The 13,858-nt window shown below is 46.4% G+C and overlaps 1 protein-coding gene across 2 annotated transcripts; it reads right to left on the bottom strand.

Annotated features, from left to right (window-relative positions):
* Positions 1-515: 515 nt before the first annotated feature.
* On the bottom strand, positions 516-12,627 carry SMIM20 (small integral membrane protein 20). 2 transcript variants are annotated; one of them, XM_057728596.1, is made up of 3 exons: positions 12,404-12,627; positions 1,952-2,008; positions 516-1,197 (listed from the first exon to the last, which is right to left on the bottom strand). In XM_057728596.1, the coding sequence occupies exons 1-3, from the start codon at positions 12,510-12,512 to the stop codon at positions 1,160-1,162; spliced, it is 204 nt and encodes a 67-aa protein (XP_057584579.1). In that variant the 5' UTR covers positions 12,513-12,627; the 3' UTR covers positions 516-1,159. The 2 variants fall into 2 exon arrangements, with proteins under 2 accessions (XP_057584579.1, XP_057584578.1); XM_057728595.1 differs by lacking the exons at positions 516-1,197; positions 1,952-2,008 and adding an exon at positions 5,082-5,780.
* Between the last annotated feature and the right edge of the window lie 1,231 nt (positions 12,628-13,858).

Raw genomic sequence — 13,858 nt, 5'->3', positions numbered from 1 at the left:
CCAATGCAGGGGACACGGGTTCAATCCCTGCTCCAGGAAGATCCCACATGCCGCGGAGCAACTAAGCCCGTGCGCCACAACTATTGAGCCTGTGCTTTAGAGCCTGTGAGCCACAACTATTGAGCCCATGTGCTGCAACTACTGAAGCCCAAGCACCTAGAGCCCATGCTCCACAACAAGAGAAGCCACAGCAATGAGGAGCCTGTGCACCACAACGAAGAGTAGCACCTACTCACCACAACTAAAGAAGGCCCACACACAGCAAAAGACCCAACACAGCCAATTAAATTAATTAATTAATTTTAAAAAAAAAGCAGCAGCCAAGATAAACTTCCACTGTACAGTACTTCCACTGTAGTACTTATTTATAAAAAAAAAAGTTTTACTTGTATACAATCTGACAAACATCACACAGTCAAATATCTAGTCAAATACAATCTAGTCAAATAGTACTTCTTGGTATAATTTAATGAGTTCATAAAAAAGGATTTACAAAAAAGACATACACCATTGTGAAGTAAAAAGAAATCATTTTAATGTACACATTTTCACTTCGGTTAATTTGACACTCATCTCTACTAGGCACGCACACCCATTTAGTTTGATTTGCTTCATGTTTATTTATTTTTCAACATGCAGCAAGCTTCCCAATGAGACAGCTGAGTTCAACTGTTTATTCTTAAAGAGTACAATGTACCTTGTCCTCAAAGAGTTTTATCAACTTTAACATTTTCAAAGAGCCCTATGAGGCTGGCTCAATAGGGTGGTTTTTCACTGAAACTTCCTATTTGGAAGATGGCAAAACAGACTAGGATCTTCCCAAGTCTACTGGTTGCCTGTACTCACACCACAGCTCAGCTGGATAAGAGGTGGAGGATGAATAATAAGTAGATCACCTCTGAACCCAACTGGGTGAAAGCTTCATTTTTAGAAAGGAAACCAAATCATGAGAACCTTCATAATGGTGTGATTTGTTCCAGGGTTCTTTCGATGTTTAAGAAGGGAATTTAATCCTTGTGCACAGTACTCTTCTTTACGGCCTTCTAGAGTTTTCTTCTCCAGCCATCTTTCTCTAGCCAGGTGACTTACAGTACTTGCTGCAGAATTAAAAGCATGAAGACTCTGTCTACTTTCGTAATCAGAGGTGGCGATAGCCTTCTCATTTCCTGCCAAATGGATCCGACCACACTTTTAACCCTATAGAAAGAAACATGAATAAAAACAGGATTCATGTTAAAATTTCCTACCACTTCCCTCGACCCCAAACAAACACGATGACATCAGAATGGAGTTGTGCGATTTCCATGCAGCTTGAGGTGGTGCAGGCAAGCGGCCGGAACCCCAGAACAGACCGGCTGGGAAGCCGAGGCAGCCGAGACAGACTTTTCAATGGCTCAGAAATTGCTGCACAGCAGGGAGACATGTAACTGCTTAGTTAAAAAATAAATACAAAAAAGACTACTGCCACAGATTACAAGAGTTTTGGCTAATAAGCAAGAAATCTCTCATTCTTGGCCAACTTGGATCGTCTCAAAGTAAGTAACCAGTCAGCCATAAAGGGAGCTTTCGAGCTTCTGTATAAAGCAGAATCCCGCAGCAATTAAAACAGTGCACAGGTAAACAGCATTTTCCCATGAGGGTAGTGTTTACATAGGTGCTTGGTAAATAAGTCTGCAAAACAGCTATTTATGCTTCAAAGTTAATTGCACACTTGTTACACATTTATGCCCTCTTATCACATGCAAAAGGGAAACGTGCAAACTTGCAAAACCTATACTGGAGTGAAATTTTAAGGGACGTCTTGGGGTCACAACCGCTAAAATGGCAACTGCTGGGAAACGGCGGCACAATTACAACCCAGCCTGGAAGCGAAGATTTCTCCCGCTGCAAAGCACCACCCCCACAGCCACACAATAGCACACAGGAATTTCGTTTTGATTTTTAAGTTTACCTGGTGGCTGCACGTCTTCTTGGACAATACCAGCTCGATTTATGGCTTGTTCCTTCTCTGAGAAACACAACAGAAAAATTACTCTTTAGGGAGGGGCTGGGGGGCAGGGCGGAAATCTTTGCATCTGCATTGGACAATGACATGGGACAGTTAGGAAACAATATATCTGGGTGCTATTAAATTCAGAGCTGCCATTGCCCAAAGCTTTTAGGTTATGGGAGTCACATCCTATCCAACAAAAAGACTGGATATTTTCAGTGAAAGCAAGCAAGCCGTACTTCACAAGAAAAGCTCCCAGCGAACATGTTTTCTCGGTGATCTCAGCAGTTTGGAAAGGCAACACAAACAACAGAAAAAGAACAATTTTGAAAGAACTGGTGGGTGTGCTATGATGAGGGCAAGGCTGCTGAATTGAAGGAACAAGTACAATTAACAAGAAAACGATGCAGTTTATGTGTCTAAAATGCACTCCAACTGAAGGCCTGGACCCAGAGCTAAATATGCTATGTTTTTGATAGGAAATAGAGCAGAAAATTAATCTTTGGGTGGGTGGCTTTGGTTTGGATAATTGAAGCTTCCCTAATTGACTGCAGGTGCTGCGCCAATTAGTAAGCGCGTTTTAGCGACAGCCGATCTCTTTGGAGATGCCCAACAGGCGAGGGCCAAGAGAAATTGGGCATTTTATGTCTGTGGGCTTCAAGCACTCTGACACATCTTTCTAAGTGGTTTCAAATAAACCCAAGGGCTGTGAAAACAAAGACTTATTATTTTAAGTATCTTGACAAACAAATGGTGGCTTTTTGGCAGAAAGACTTAGAGCCAAAGGATGTTTACTACTATATTACAGTAATTAAGTGTTGTAATCAAACCTTTGTTTTCATCAGGCTGACAGTGTTTCTTTAAATCCACATTTAGCTCTTATTTAATATTAGGCCATTTTCTTTATTCTTATGAAGTTACACAAGCATAAAGGTACAGGAAACAGTGCTTTACCAAATTGAATAGTCATTGAACTTCTCCGGTGATATGACGGAAAGTCAATTCTAAGTGATCTGAGAGTTTTATCAATGCCAAGTTTTACTTTGGCAAATAAAACACTGGGCAATAGGGATTATCTGAATCTTGACATCCAATTCCAAGCAAGACAGAGCAAACAGCACAAGGAAGCTGCTTACAGACAATGGTCTGATGGTTTCACTGGGCCTCTCTGAAAAGTAGCAGGTAAACGACAACCAGGACCCTGTGAACTAAGAGATGCCAAAGTCTTCCTCCATCTGGACTGGGTGACAATGGGAGCTCTGAGGTGTCAGACTTTCTAAAATAACTCAACACAAAAGGCTATCTCATTTTCTAAGAAGCTAAATTCCTGTAGGATTGAGCCCTACCATGCTGTCACCACGTAAGTCTCCAAGTATGGAAGTGTCTCAAACATGCTCTTAGAAAATGCCAACTAGTAAAAGACTACACTGTCATCGATCATGCCAGGAACAAAAATAGACATCATTTTTCACACCTAAAAGGTCTCTTCTCCAGTATTATGGAAGAAGGAAGAGATGAGTTTTTAAAACATGCTTGATTGCCAGAAAGCATTCTAGATGTCCAGATTTAAGAGAATCAGACATCCTAGTGTACTGAACACGTTCTCCAAGAGGCAGGTCCTGCCAAGCCAAAGAAGCTGGCAGGCTGCCAAGCATCAAAAGAAGTTGACTTCTGGTGGCAACAGAATGCCTAATTGTGTTCTCACATCTTACGAAGCAATGGAGAACCAAGTGAAGAGAAAAGAATCCCTGTCTTTGCACTTCCTTGCTAATTGCTAATGAGGGTGGAGAGAGGCTGAGGATTTATTTTAAATAGACCATAATCTCTTTATAATCCTTGTCCTTATGCAACCACCTCTTTTTTTGGCTTGGATGGGCAATTTAAATCGATTTGCAGAACCAGTTCCTACCAAGTGATACCCGGTATCAGCATCCTATCTACATCCCCTGGTTCTTTCATCCATTAATGTTTTATAAATACTCTAAGGCCAAAGCAGTCTTATATAAATTCATGATGTGACACAAAGACACTTTACTGGTGAATGCGGGATATGCTAAAGGGAAAACAAACTGGTCCCTCAGGACTTAGCAAGTACATCTTGATGAGGTTGACAGTAGGTTTCTATTTTGCCATCATTAGAGAAATAGCAAATGTCTCTCAGCCTCAGGAAAAAGGGCAACGTAGAAGTCAGGGGTTTCACTATGTACACAAATCAGGATAAGCTAATTACCGACTTTTCAGTAGTGAGCATGTTTCTCTCTGGAGTGAAGTGATTAAAATGCAAATATGCAGCACTGGGCCTGGAGCACTGTGGTGCTGGTTAGAATAGTCCCCTCTCCAGCATCTCAGCAGGCCCGACTCTGCCCCCTGGTGCTAAGGCAGTGAGCTGATTTGCAGTTTTCACTGACGATCCTCAGCTCGACTCAAAGGGCCAAGGTACATTATTTAAAACTTAGGAATACATGCAGACGGGCTCACTTCTGTATGGTAGCAAAAGAATCCACCTCATCATTTTCAAGTCTTTGAAAATGAAAGCTATGCTCGTATTAAACGTCCAGACTGTGAAACCTGTATGACATGCTACTTTACTTAACATTCACGGCAAACGGGTACAGCACGCCCAACCACCAGCCCCTCCAGTGGTCTTGTTACTGACTAGTTGAGGGTGCTCTCAGGGAGAACCAGCAGATGAAAACCTAAAAGCAGATGCAGAATCTAACCTCGGGGCCTTACGCAGTGAAACCACCACCTCAGGAATACCCCCTCCAACTCCTGTCAATGAACAGTTAAAATAAAAGCAACTCACAACCTGAGGTAATTGGACAAATGTCAACATCTGAATATGGACTGTATGTTACATATTAGCATTGTGTCCATATTAAATTTCCTGGAGTGGATAATTGTGATCATGTAAGAGAATGTCCTTGTGCTCAGGAAATACATGCTGAAGTGTTCAGGCATCAAAGCTCACAAGGTCTTCAACTCTCAAGGTTCACCAAAATAACAGTAACAATTATAATGTGCGTGATATAATTCTATAGGAACATAGGTGTGCCTATATGTATGTATGTGTGTACAGATGTGTAACATACACACAGGGAGAGAAAGCAAATGTGGCAAAATGTTAACAACTGGTAAACCCAGGTGAAGGACAGAAAGGGACTTATTGTACGACTCCTACATCTTCTCTGTCAGTCTGGATTTATTTTACTTTTTTTTAACAACAAAAATGCACAACCGCAAAACAAGTATAAGGAAGTCCAACAACACTGTGACTATTCCATGAATTAACTGTCTCTTCTAAAAACAGCAAATATAAAATTAAAAAATACTTTTCTAGCGCTCCCACTTTGCTGCAGCCTGACTGTGGGGTGACCCAGAACGAGATGTGTGTACTGGGGGTGAGTGTGAGCTAGTGGCTGAGGGGACCAAAGGGCCACCGGGAGCGCGGACTCCTCCCAATGCCGGGAACCCCTCTGTTTCTCACCAGGCTGTGTGGTAGAATCCAGGCAGCTTTGTGAGGCCTGTTAGCAAATAAGACTTTGTCTGTGCACTTCATTCGACTCTACGGTGAAAGGAATAAAAAGCATATTCTGAGCACTTGCCGTGTAATTGGGGAAATGCCCTTCCAAGCTAAGAGGCATTTCCACATCAAGTGATTTCTCATAGGCCTGCTGTGACTCTGCACCACACGCTTGAGGTTGGGGACGGAAGGAGAGAGGGAGGAAAAGTGACGTGTCACGGCTCTCCCACGTCACCTTTGGCTTTGCTGGCTTGGCTCTCCCTTGTCCTAAAGGCAGGTGAAACAGGGCATCATTAAGCAGCGGACAAGGCAGGGGAGTTAGGGTCTAGTGTCTACCAGCAATAAATATGCTAAGTGACCTTGGACCAGTCACCTAAATGCAGGGACTGAATGAGCACAAGGTTTCTGGTGAAACCCTATGATTTTATGCTTCTGCACGTGTAACTAAAGTTAAAAATGAACAAGTTCATAGAAAATGATCTTATTCTGTCTCATTTCACAGGCTGCCCTGAAATGCTGTTTATTCTAAAAGGCCACACTCAGGATCACTGTCTGGTTCTAGGATGCAGAGACAAAAGGCAGACTAGGCTTCGAGTTACAGCACCTGTACACTTTCCTAAACGTGGGCTCTTCCCACAAACCATGCTTTGCTCACAGGGTGAGAGCTAGAAAGCAACGTCCGGATTCCCTCCAGAAGCACAGCAGAACTGTCCCCACGCTTCTGGTCTGGGACCGACAACTACCAATGCCAACTGCTATCTCCCCAGCGCTCATTTCAGTACTCGGGTATCACGTGTGCAACTGACCTTGTATTCCCCTCACATTTGGTAACGTCTGGCTGAGTGAGTGCAAGAGCTAAAGATCACACTGGATGTCAAAATGAAATTCAAAACGGCAGCCTTGTGATAGCGGCCTGTCTGCTTCAGAATCATGGAAGATCTCCTTGGCTTTATTTTACCTAAGCAGCCTTCTGCCTCTTTTCTACTGCCTTGAGGCTTATTCCAGCAGGGGCCCCGGAACCTACCTGTCCCCATACCCAGGCCGGCCCGCATCCGTCAGGCTGGCCCAGCTGAAGGGTCCACAGTGACTCAACACTTGGGCCCTACATGGCCTCCCCTTCTCGAGGACCGGGTATCTGCCCAGCCCTTCCAAGGACTGCGGGCTTCTCCTCGGTCTGCCCAGGATTCTGGAGACCATAAATGTATGAAAGATGCTCAGAAGAGAAAGAGCCAACAAGAGAGGCAAAGGAGGCGTGGATGAAAGGTAGGAGCAAAAGAGCAAGGCCAGGACTACTGGCAGAGGGGCAGTCACGAAGCCCAGGGAAGAGAGCGTCTCAGGGAGGGAGAGTCTGGCTGGGGGCGGTGCCTCTCAGGCATAGCCACCTGACCGCCTGTATCACAACGAGAACAGAAGCCACAACCACCAGCAAGTGCCTACAACCGCCAACACCACACCCACATCTGACTGTATTCACACCTGCCCTTCCTCCTCTGCTGGTGGAAGAGGTGTCCTGCCTTTGGTCCAAGTCTCTGTCCTCCACCTGATCTCAAGATCCCAGGCCGCCTCCCACTCTATAGACTGTCTTCTCTCTCCAGCAGTCTTCCTTGTCCAGAGACTCTCTTGGCTCTCCCACGGCTCCCAATCAAAACGAAACTACAACTCCCCCAGCCCCCTTGACCAGTTACAAATATAATTGGTCCCTCTCCTCTCCACACAGCCCAACATCTTGAAATCGTCAAGCCAACACACCACTTACTCTTCCATCCACTGAAACCTTTCTGCTCACCATCAAACCACTGAAGGCACTTTTAACAAAATAACCGACGCGCTTTACCTTCCTTTCGCTGGATCCCATGGACAGTTTCACGTTTTATCTTTCTTACCGTCTTCAAGCAGCCTTGCCCTGCTGACCACAGCCTTTTCATGAAGTGCTGCCTTCCTGGGGCTCGTGACTGCAGCCTCTTCTGGTTTTAATCCTCTCGCTCTGGCCACTCCTTGTCAATCTCCTCTGAAGGCCCTTCCTCCTCTGACCACTTGCTCTTCAGCCCGTTAAACGCTAGTGTTCACCCGCATTCTGTCCTGGACCACCTTGTCTTTTTCCATCTCTGAACGCTGCCTGGGGGCACCACCTACTGCAATGACTCTGTTTCCCATCCAGTGCCAATGACGCTCCATCTCTAGCTCCAGCTCAGATCCTGTGGCTGAGCTCCAGACTGGCATCCCATCACCATGGAAATCTCCAAGAGCGCATCCGGGTACCTAAAACGCAACACATCCCAAACTGAACTAGCACGTCCTCTCACCCCGCCAAACAGACTTCTTGTATTTCTTAATGCCTAGCACTGTATCTCCTCAGCTGCTGGAGCCAGAAAGAGTGTCAGTCTCTTTCGTCTCCCTCCCTCACCCTTGAGCTACTCACTCACAAATCCCTGTAGAGGACTTATTTCTTAAATCTGTCTCCAGAATCCAGTCTTTTCTGGTTCCATAACCACCACCACTCTGGTTCAGGCTACAGTCACCTCTCCCTGAGGTCACGGGAAGCACAGCCTTCCCGTACTTGGCCTTCTTACCTCCAACCTTGACCCTTCCAGCCCCTCCGTCACACACAGTCAGAGAGGCCTGGAAAGAGTGAATCTGGTCACCTTGATCTCCTGATTAAAATACTTCAATGATTTTTCCACCATGTGGACTCTGAGGACAGCGAGGGTTATTGAAATATTCTAAATAAGCAAGTGAGATGATCAAATTCAAAGAGCAAATGGCACAACAACAGACTTTTCAACAGCCACAGTGGAAGACCTGGAGTTCTATACATTTTCCGACACACAAGAATGGATTTTCCCAGTTACAAATTCTCACCAAAGAAATATGAAGATGTAGTTCAGAATGAAGAAAACTGAAACTAGAAAGATATGAGATGAAAGAAGGACCGGTGAGTAAAGAATGAGGATAAAGAGAAGCAACCAATGACTGTATGAAACACTGATGGTACTAAGTGGCCTGGTGAGTGAGAAACACAAGGCGGGGGCAGGAGCTGAGGGTCTAAGGTCTTTACATATTTCACAGTCGGTAAAGATACTGACTAACTTTAAACTGTCATCACAAAAAAAAAAAGAGAACGGTAAACTTTCAAACTAGTAGAGAGGAAGAAAGTTAAATAAAGAAGCCTTGAAGGCAGAAAAGGAGAAAAAAGGGAAGTAGAGAAATAGAAGAATAAATAGAATTCATAAGACAGGGAAAATAAATGTAAATATATCAGTACACATAAGTGAAAGTGATCTTGGTCCAACAGTTTAAAAAGACTATCAAATAAAGGCTAAATATAAGAGGACAGATATATACACCAGGAAAACACCAACCAAAAGAGAGCTGCTAACTATGATAACATCAGATAAAACAGAGTTTGGGAGAAATATGAGGGGTAAAGAGGATTCATAATAATAACTGAAAAAAATCCCCCAGAATACTCTAGATTGTGTGCACAGAATAATATGGCCTCAAGATATTTAAGTAACAAAATTAAAAATGATCTGGAACTGTCACATACAGAACTCTGTACTCCCAAACAAGAGAACATACATCATTCCAAGCACACAGGGAACATTTGCAAAAACTGACTTGTACCAAGTCACAAAGAAAATCTTGACCAATACCAAAAAATCAAAATCATATAGTCTGAATTGTTCGACCACAAATGCAAAGGTAGATCAGCAGTAACAAACTAACCAGAAAGACCACGGGGGCTGCTGGGTAGAGAATGGGTGGTCCTGGGGGCCAGTGAAGCAGGGACACAAGCTCAGAGTGCAGGGAGGGGTGTGGGGAGGGGACCGGACACAGGGGAGGACCGTGACGTGAGAGGAGCTCTGACCGCTGTCAACTATAAACTGGCACTTGCCATGGGCACTTGCCACCTGCCTCTACGACAATGATTAAACCACACGTGCTGCTGCAGCTGCTAACCTTCCACATCCCCTGAAGGGAATTCAGGGTGGTGACCAGCAAAGAGGCACTCTGTGCTTTGGAAAGTGGGTCTTCAGATAGTTAGATGTTTTCAGGAGCTGACTTTATGAATCCAACCCTCGCACCTCCTCATATCTAGGAAAGCGCTAAATCCCTACATGGTGACGTCTGCTCCTCGTGACTCACAGAAGCTCCCTGCAAAAAAATGTATTTGATTGCATGTACTCCTCCTTTACCAAGAATACAGATAGACTAATCTTCCCCCCTGCCTCTCTGGAACAGTTTCTCAGAGCTACCTGGGATGCTGTCTCCCAGGCTGCAGTCCTCATTTTGCCCCAAATAAACTCAACTCGCAACTCTCACGTTGTGCTTTTTTTTTTTTTTTAAGTCGACACCGCCTTGTCTGCTCACACATATCCAGCACCTGACACAGTGCCAGGCACACAGTAATCACTACAATCTAGGTTCTAAAAAAGTGAAAAGGAAGCGAAATGCTAGTTGAATGCACTGAAATGAATTGAAGCTCTGTCCTCACAGTAGGTCCCCAAGACCCGGTCACGAATGCGTCACCTGGGTCTGTCCACCTGCTTAAATCTCCTTGTCTCACTTCCCTGCCCTTGTGGCTCATTTTTGAAATGTTTTTACGGGATGCCTAATGTAAAATAGACCATGTGTTTCCACCCCGTTATCTTATTTAATTCACCCCAAAACACGTAAATTCAGTCCTGCAAATTCCACTGTTACAGATGAGGAAACAGCTGGGCTCAGAGAGGTTAGTTCACTTTAAGGTCCTCCTCTAGCAAGGGATTTAGACCCTCATCTGACTTACTTCTCACACCCTCTTAGAGAGGCAGTTGGTGCCCTGGTGTAATGATTAAGGACACTGGTTCAAACCCCAGATCTGGGACTCATCAGTTGTGGGTCCTTGTACAAGTTACCTGCTCCATACCTCAGTCTGCCCACATATAAAATGGGGGTGATGACCACACAGCAGCTACCATAGAAGGTTGTGATGAGCACCAAATGGGTTAATACATAAGAAGTGCTTGGAAGAGTGTCAGATGTATAATAAGCTTTCAGTAAATATTAGCTATTTAGTATCATTTACCTGTTTAAGGAATCAGTTATGACTCTCAGGTAAGAGTGTACAAATTAATTAAAACTGAACCAGAAAAGTGGGCAGGTGTTGACTGCCTTACAGTTAAAAATGCAGCTACTGTAGCCACACACACTGAATGTTCACTTAAAAGGCCTAATCTGTTTGTCTCAAGGTGACTCAGACAACCATAGACTCCAGACTATCCCTATAAAGACATTGTTGGGAGACATCGCGCAAAGCCACACCCTGATCACCTGACCCACAGGAGGATTTCTCAACCCTGGCGCCATGTGCATTTTGGGCTAGGTAATTCTTCGTTATGGGTGGCCGTCCTGCGCTCTGCACAAAGTTCAGCATCCCTGGCCTCTATGCACTAGGTGCCAGTGGCACACTTATACCACCCCACCCCATGCCACCCATTTTGTGACAAGCAAAAATGTCTCCAGATATAACCAAATGTCCCTAGGGGGACAAACATCATCCCCAGGAGAAAACCACAGCCTTAGTCTTCGTGACTGAAACTTTTTTAGTGGGATCCAAAGTAGACTCCCTTGTCCCCAGTTCAACTCTCGAGGCTGTCATAGAACAGCCTGGGGCAGGGATCCAGTAAGGAGGGATAATGCAGACAGACTACGCAGGGCTTCACGCAGCCCCATGTTTCCCTCCACGCATGGTGCATGGAGATAGGCTAGAAGGCAGAATGCAGGGGCCATTTCAATCTTGGCTGATGAAAAGAAGCTACAAGGAAATTTGAGTGTGTACTTAAACGCTCTGCCTCAGAAACCAAATGCTGTAGCATCTGTAAAGGGCAGAGCATTTACACGGAGCTTTCGCCTTCAAATCGCCGGGCCTTCAGCCTCCGCTAATATTCTCAAGGGGTACGGTTGGCCCTCTTCCATCTTCAAGATGATTCAGGTTTCCTGGAGAACAAAATGAGCCTCTAATGCCTAATATTTTCTCTCTGACAGATGGTTTCAGATGTATCAAAGTGCTAATCCTTGCTGAAGTATAGGTCTCAAGGAAGGAGAGTTTGGCTTTTAGAATGATAGGACCTGAATGATTAAGGAAGAAAATTACTCCCAGGATATTCACCACTGTCATGTGAGCAACCAGCTTAATATGAAGCAAGACAGCAGGGTCTGAAAAAAGATTTGAGGAGAAAGGAGAGGAAAAACTCAAAAACCCAAGTTAACAGTTTAGGTTTCAAACATCTCCGCTCAAAGACATTTTTGGGAGTGGAAACGAAGTGCGATGAAAACACCTTCCAGCTCAGGATAATGCGGGTCCATCTCCCTCCCCACAACAGCTTCGTTCCCAGCTTCAGGGCGTGCAAGGTCCGGAAACAGAGGCGGGAGCTGGAATATGTCTCGCCACTTACTAGCCGTGTGTCCTTGGGCACGTTACACAACCTCTCTGAGCCTCAGTGTCCCCATCTGTAAAACAGATAATAATACCTACCTCGAAGTGAGGCTGTGTAAACTTAAACGATCCAATGTGCGCCTAATGAGATACATAAAAAGCCTTCTGTGGATATGAGCGTGAACTACTACTTAGTGCGGCCCTACTGTGAGCAGATTGCTTTCATTACCTTTGAGGCTGCCCGGAGGCGAGTTTTTAGATATTATACAAACTGATAACCACGAAAGGGGGACGCTGAGGGTCTGAGAGGCTGAGTCACCTGTCCACCTTCACAAGGCTGCGCACAGCGAGACTCGAACCCGGGTCTCCCTGACTCGCGAACCAAGCTCTGTCCACGGCCTCACGTGGGGATGACGAGGGGACGGGGGGATTCCTGGGGCCAGGGCACCGCGTGGGGTCACAGGTCACTCACGGTACTCCTCCAGCCGCATCAGGGGCCGGAAGTAGATGGGGTAGAAGGCGGCGCCGATCAGGGAGATGAAGCCGCCGAAAATGAGCGCGGTGCGCAGGTTCCGGGACATGGCTCCAGCCGGGGGCCGCCCCGACCCGCCCAGCGCCCCTCACTCTCCAAGCCCGGCTCCCGCCGGCCGGGTCGTGACCCCGCTCGGAAGGGGAGGAGCGGCCTTCGCTTCCGGACCTTCGGGGCGGGACTCGGAGGCGGGGCGGGGCTAGAGGCGGGGAAGGGGTGGGGATAGAGGCGGGGCCAGGACCTGGGTGGAGCTAGGGAGGGGCGGGGCCTCGAGCCCCTGGCACCGCCTCCCCGGCGCTTCCTGGCCGCGCGGGCTTGCTTAGCGAGCGGAGCTTTCGTGGCTCTCGATTCCCTGTTCTGACCCCAACCCCGCAGCCTGGTTTTTCTCTCAGCCGCTCCACCCACCGATCTTCTGACCTCGTTTACCACTGCCTCCTTTACCAGCCACGGTTTTTCGTTCTTCCCCCATTGCTGCGATTTCCGTGACTATACCAGGAGGCGGATGCTCTCTAGGGCTCGTTGATTTAATCCTCCTATCTTTTACAGGTGAGGGAATCCTGGCTTGGCTGCGCGGATGTGGACAAGTCACTTGGCCTAAAGCGCGGTTTGAGGGGATTAGAGACAAAAGTGCAAATCCCCTGGCCCAGGATGGCCTGCAGGGGATTCTGAAATCGGAGACACAGGAGCTTCTGAACCACCTGGGAGGACTGTTTCAACAGCCAAGCTACAAGCAGATCTTTTCTGACTCTGATTTTCCATGCCCTTCTCTCTCTTTCTTCCCTTCGCTGGATGGCAGGGTGAGGAAGGAGGATGGGGTGTAGAGATCGGTACAGGCCAGGGAGCCAGCAGCCTGTCCCACTGTCGAGACCTTGGGGCTCTGCCTTGTCGCCTGAGGTAGGAGCCGCTGAGGACAGATATCTGCTTCCTCGTCCTGTGATTGCCATTCCCCCATGCTTCCAGGTGGGCTATGCAGGCACACGACCCACCCAGAGGTACTGGCAGCTGAGGCTAAGATCCCTTGGGCCTTCACTCAATCCTTTATGAAAAAGAATGACACCAACGGCTCGGAGCTGCAGAGCAAGGAAGACCCCAGCAAATCTTGACCCCAGCATCATTATTTAGTCCAGAAAAGATCTACGATCTTTCAGAAATGATGTGGAGGGCACAGGTTTCCTCTTTCTTTGTAGTTTTGTAGTTGAGTCAAGCTACTGTTTACTTCCGTAGTTCCAGAAGCATATAAACCAGGTGTTTGAGCTGCCGGCAGATTTATAGGCTGTCTGCTACGCCCCAAACATCAGGCAAAGCGCTATCGGGGACACAAAGATAAATAAGACGTGACCCTTGTTCTCCAGGATCCTGCCATATGGTTGAAGAGACAGGACATGTACGTAAAAAGAT

The sequence above is a fragment of the Hippopotamus amphibius genome, chromosome 3 (assembly GCF_030028045.1).
Source record: "Hippopotamus amphibius kiboko isolate mHipAmp2 chromosome 3, mHipAmp2.hap2, whole genome shotgun sequence".
NCBI classification, from domain to species: Eukaryota; Metazoa; Chordata; class Mammalia; order Artiodactyla; family Hippopotamidae; genus Hippopotamus; species Hippopotamus amphibius.
This window is presented reverse-complemented; position numbering and strand designations above follow the sequence as displayed.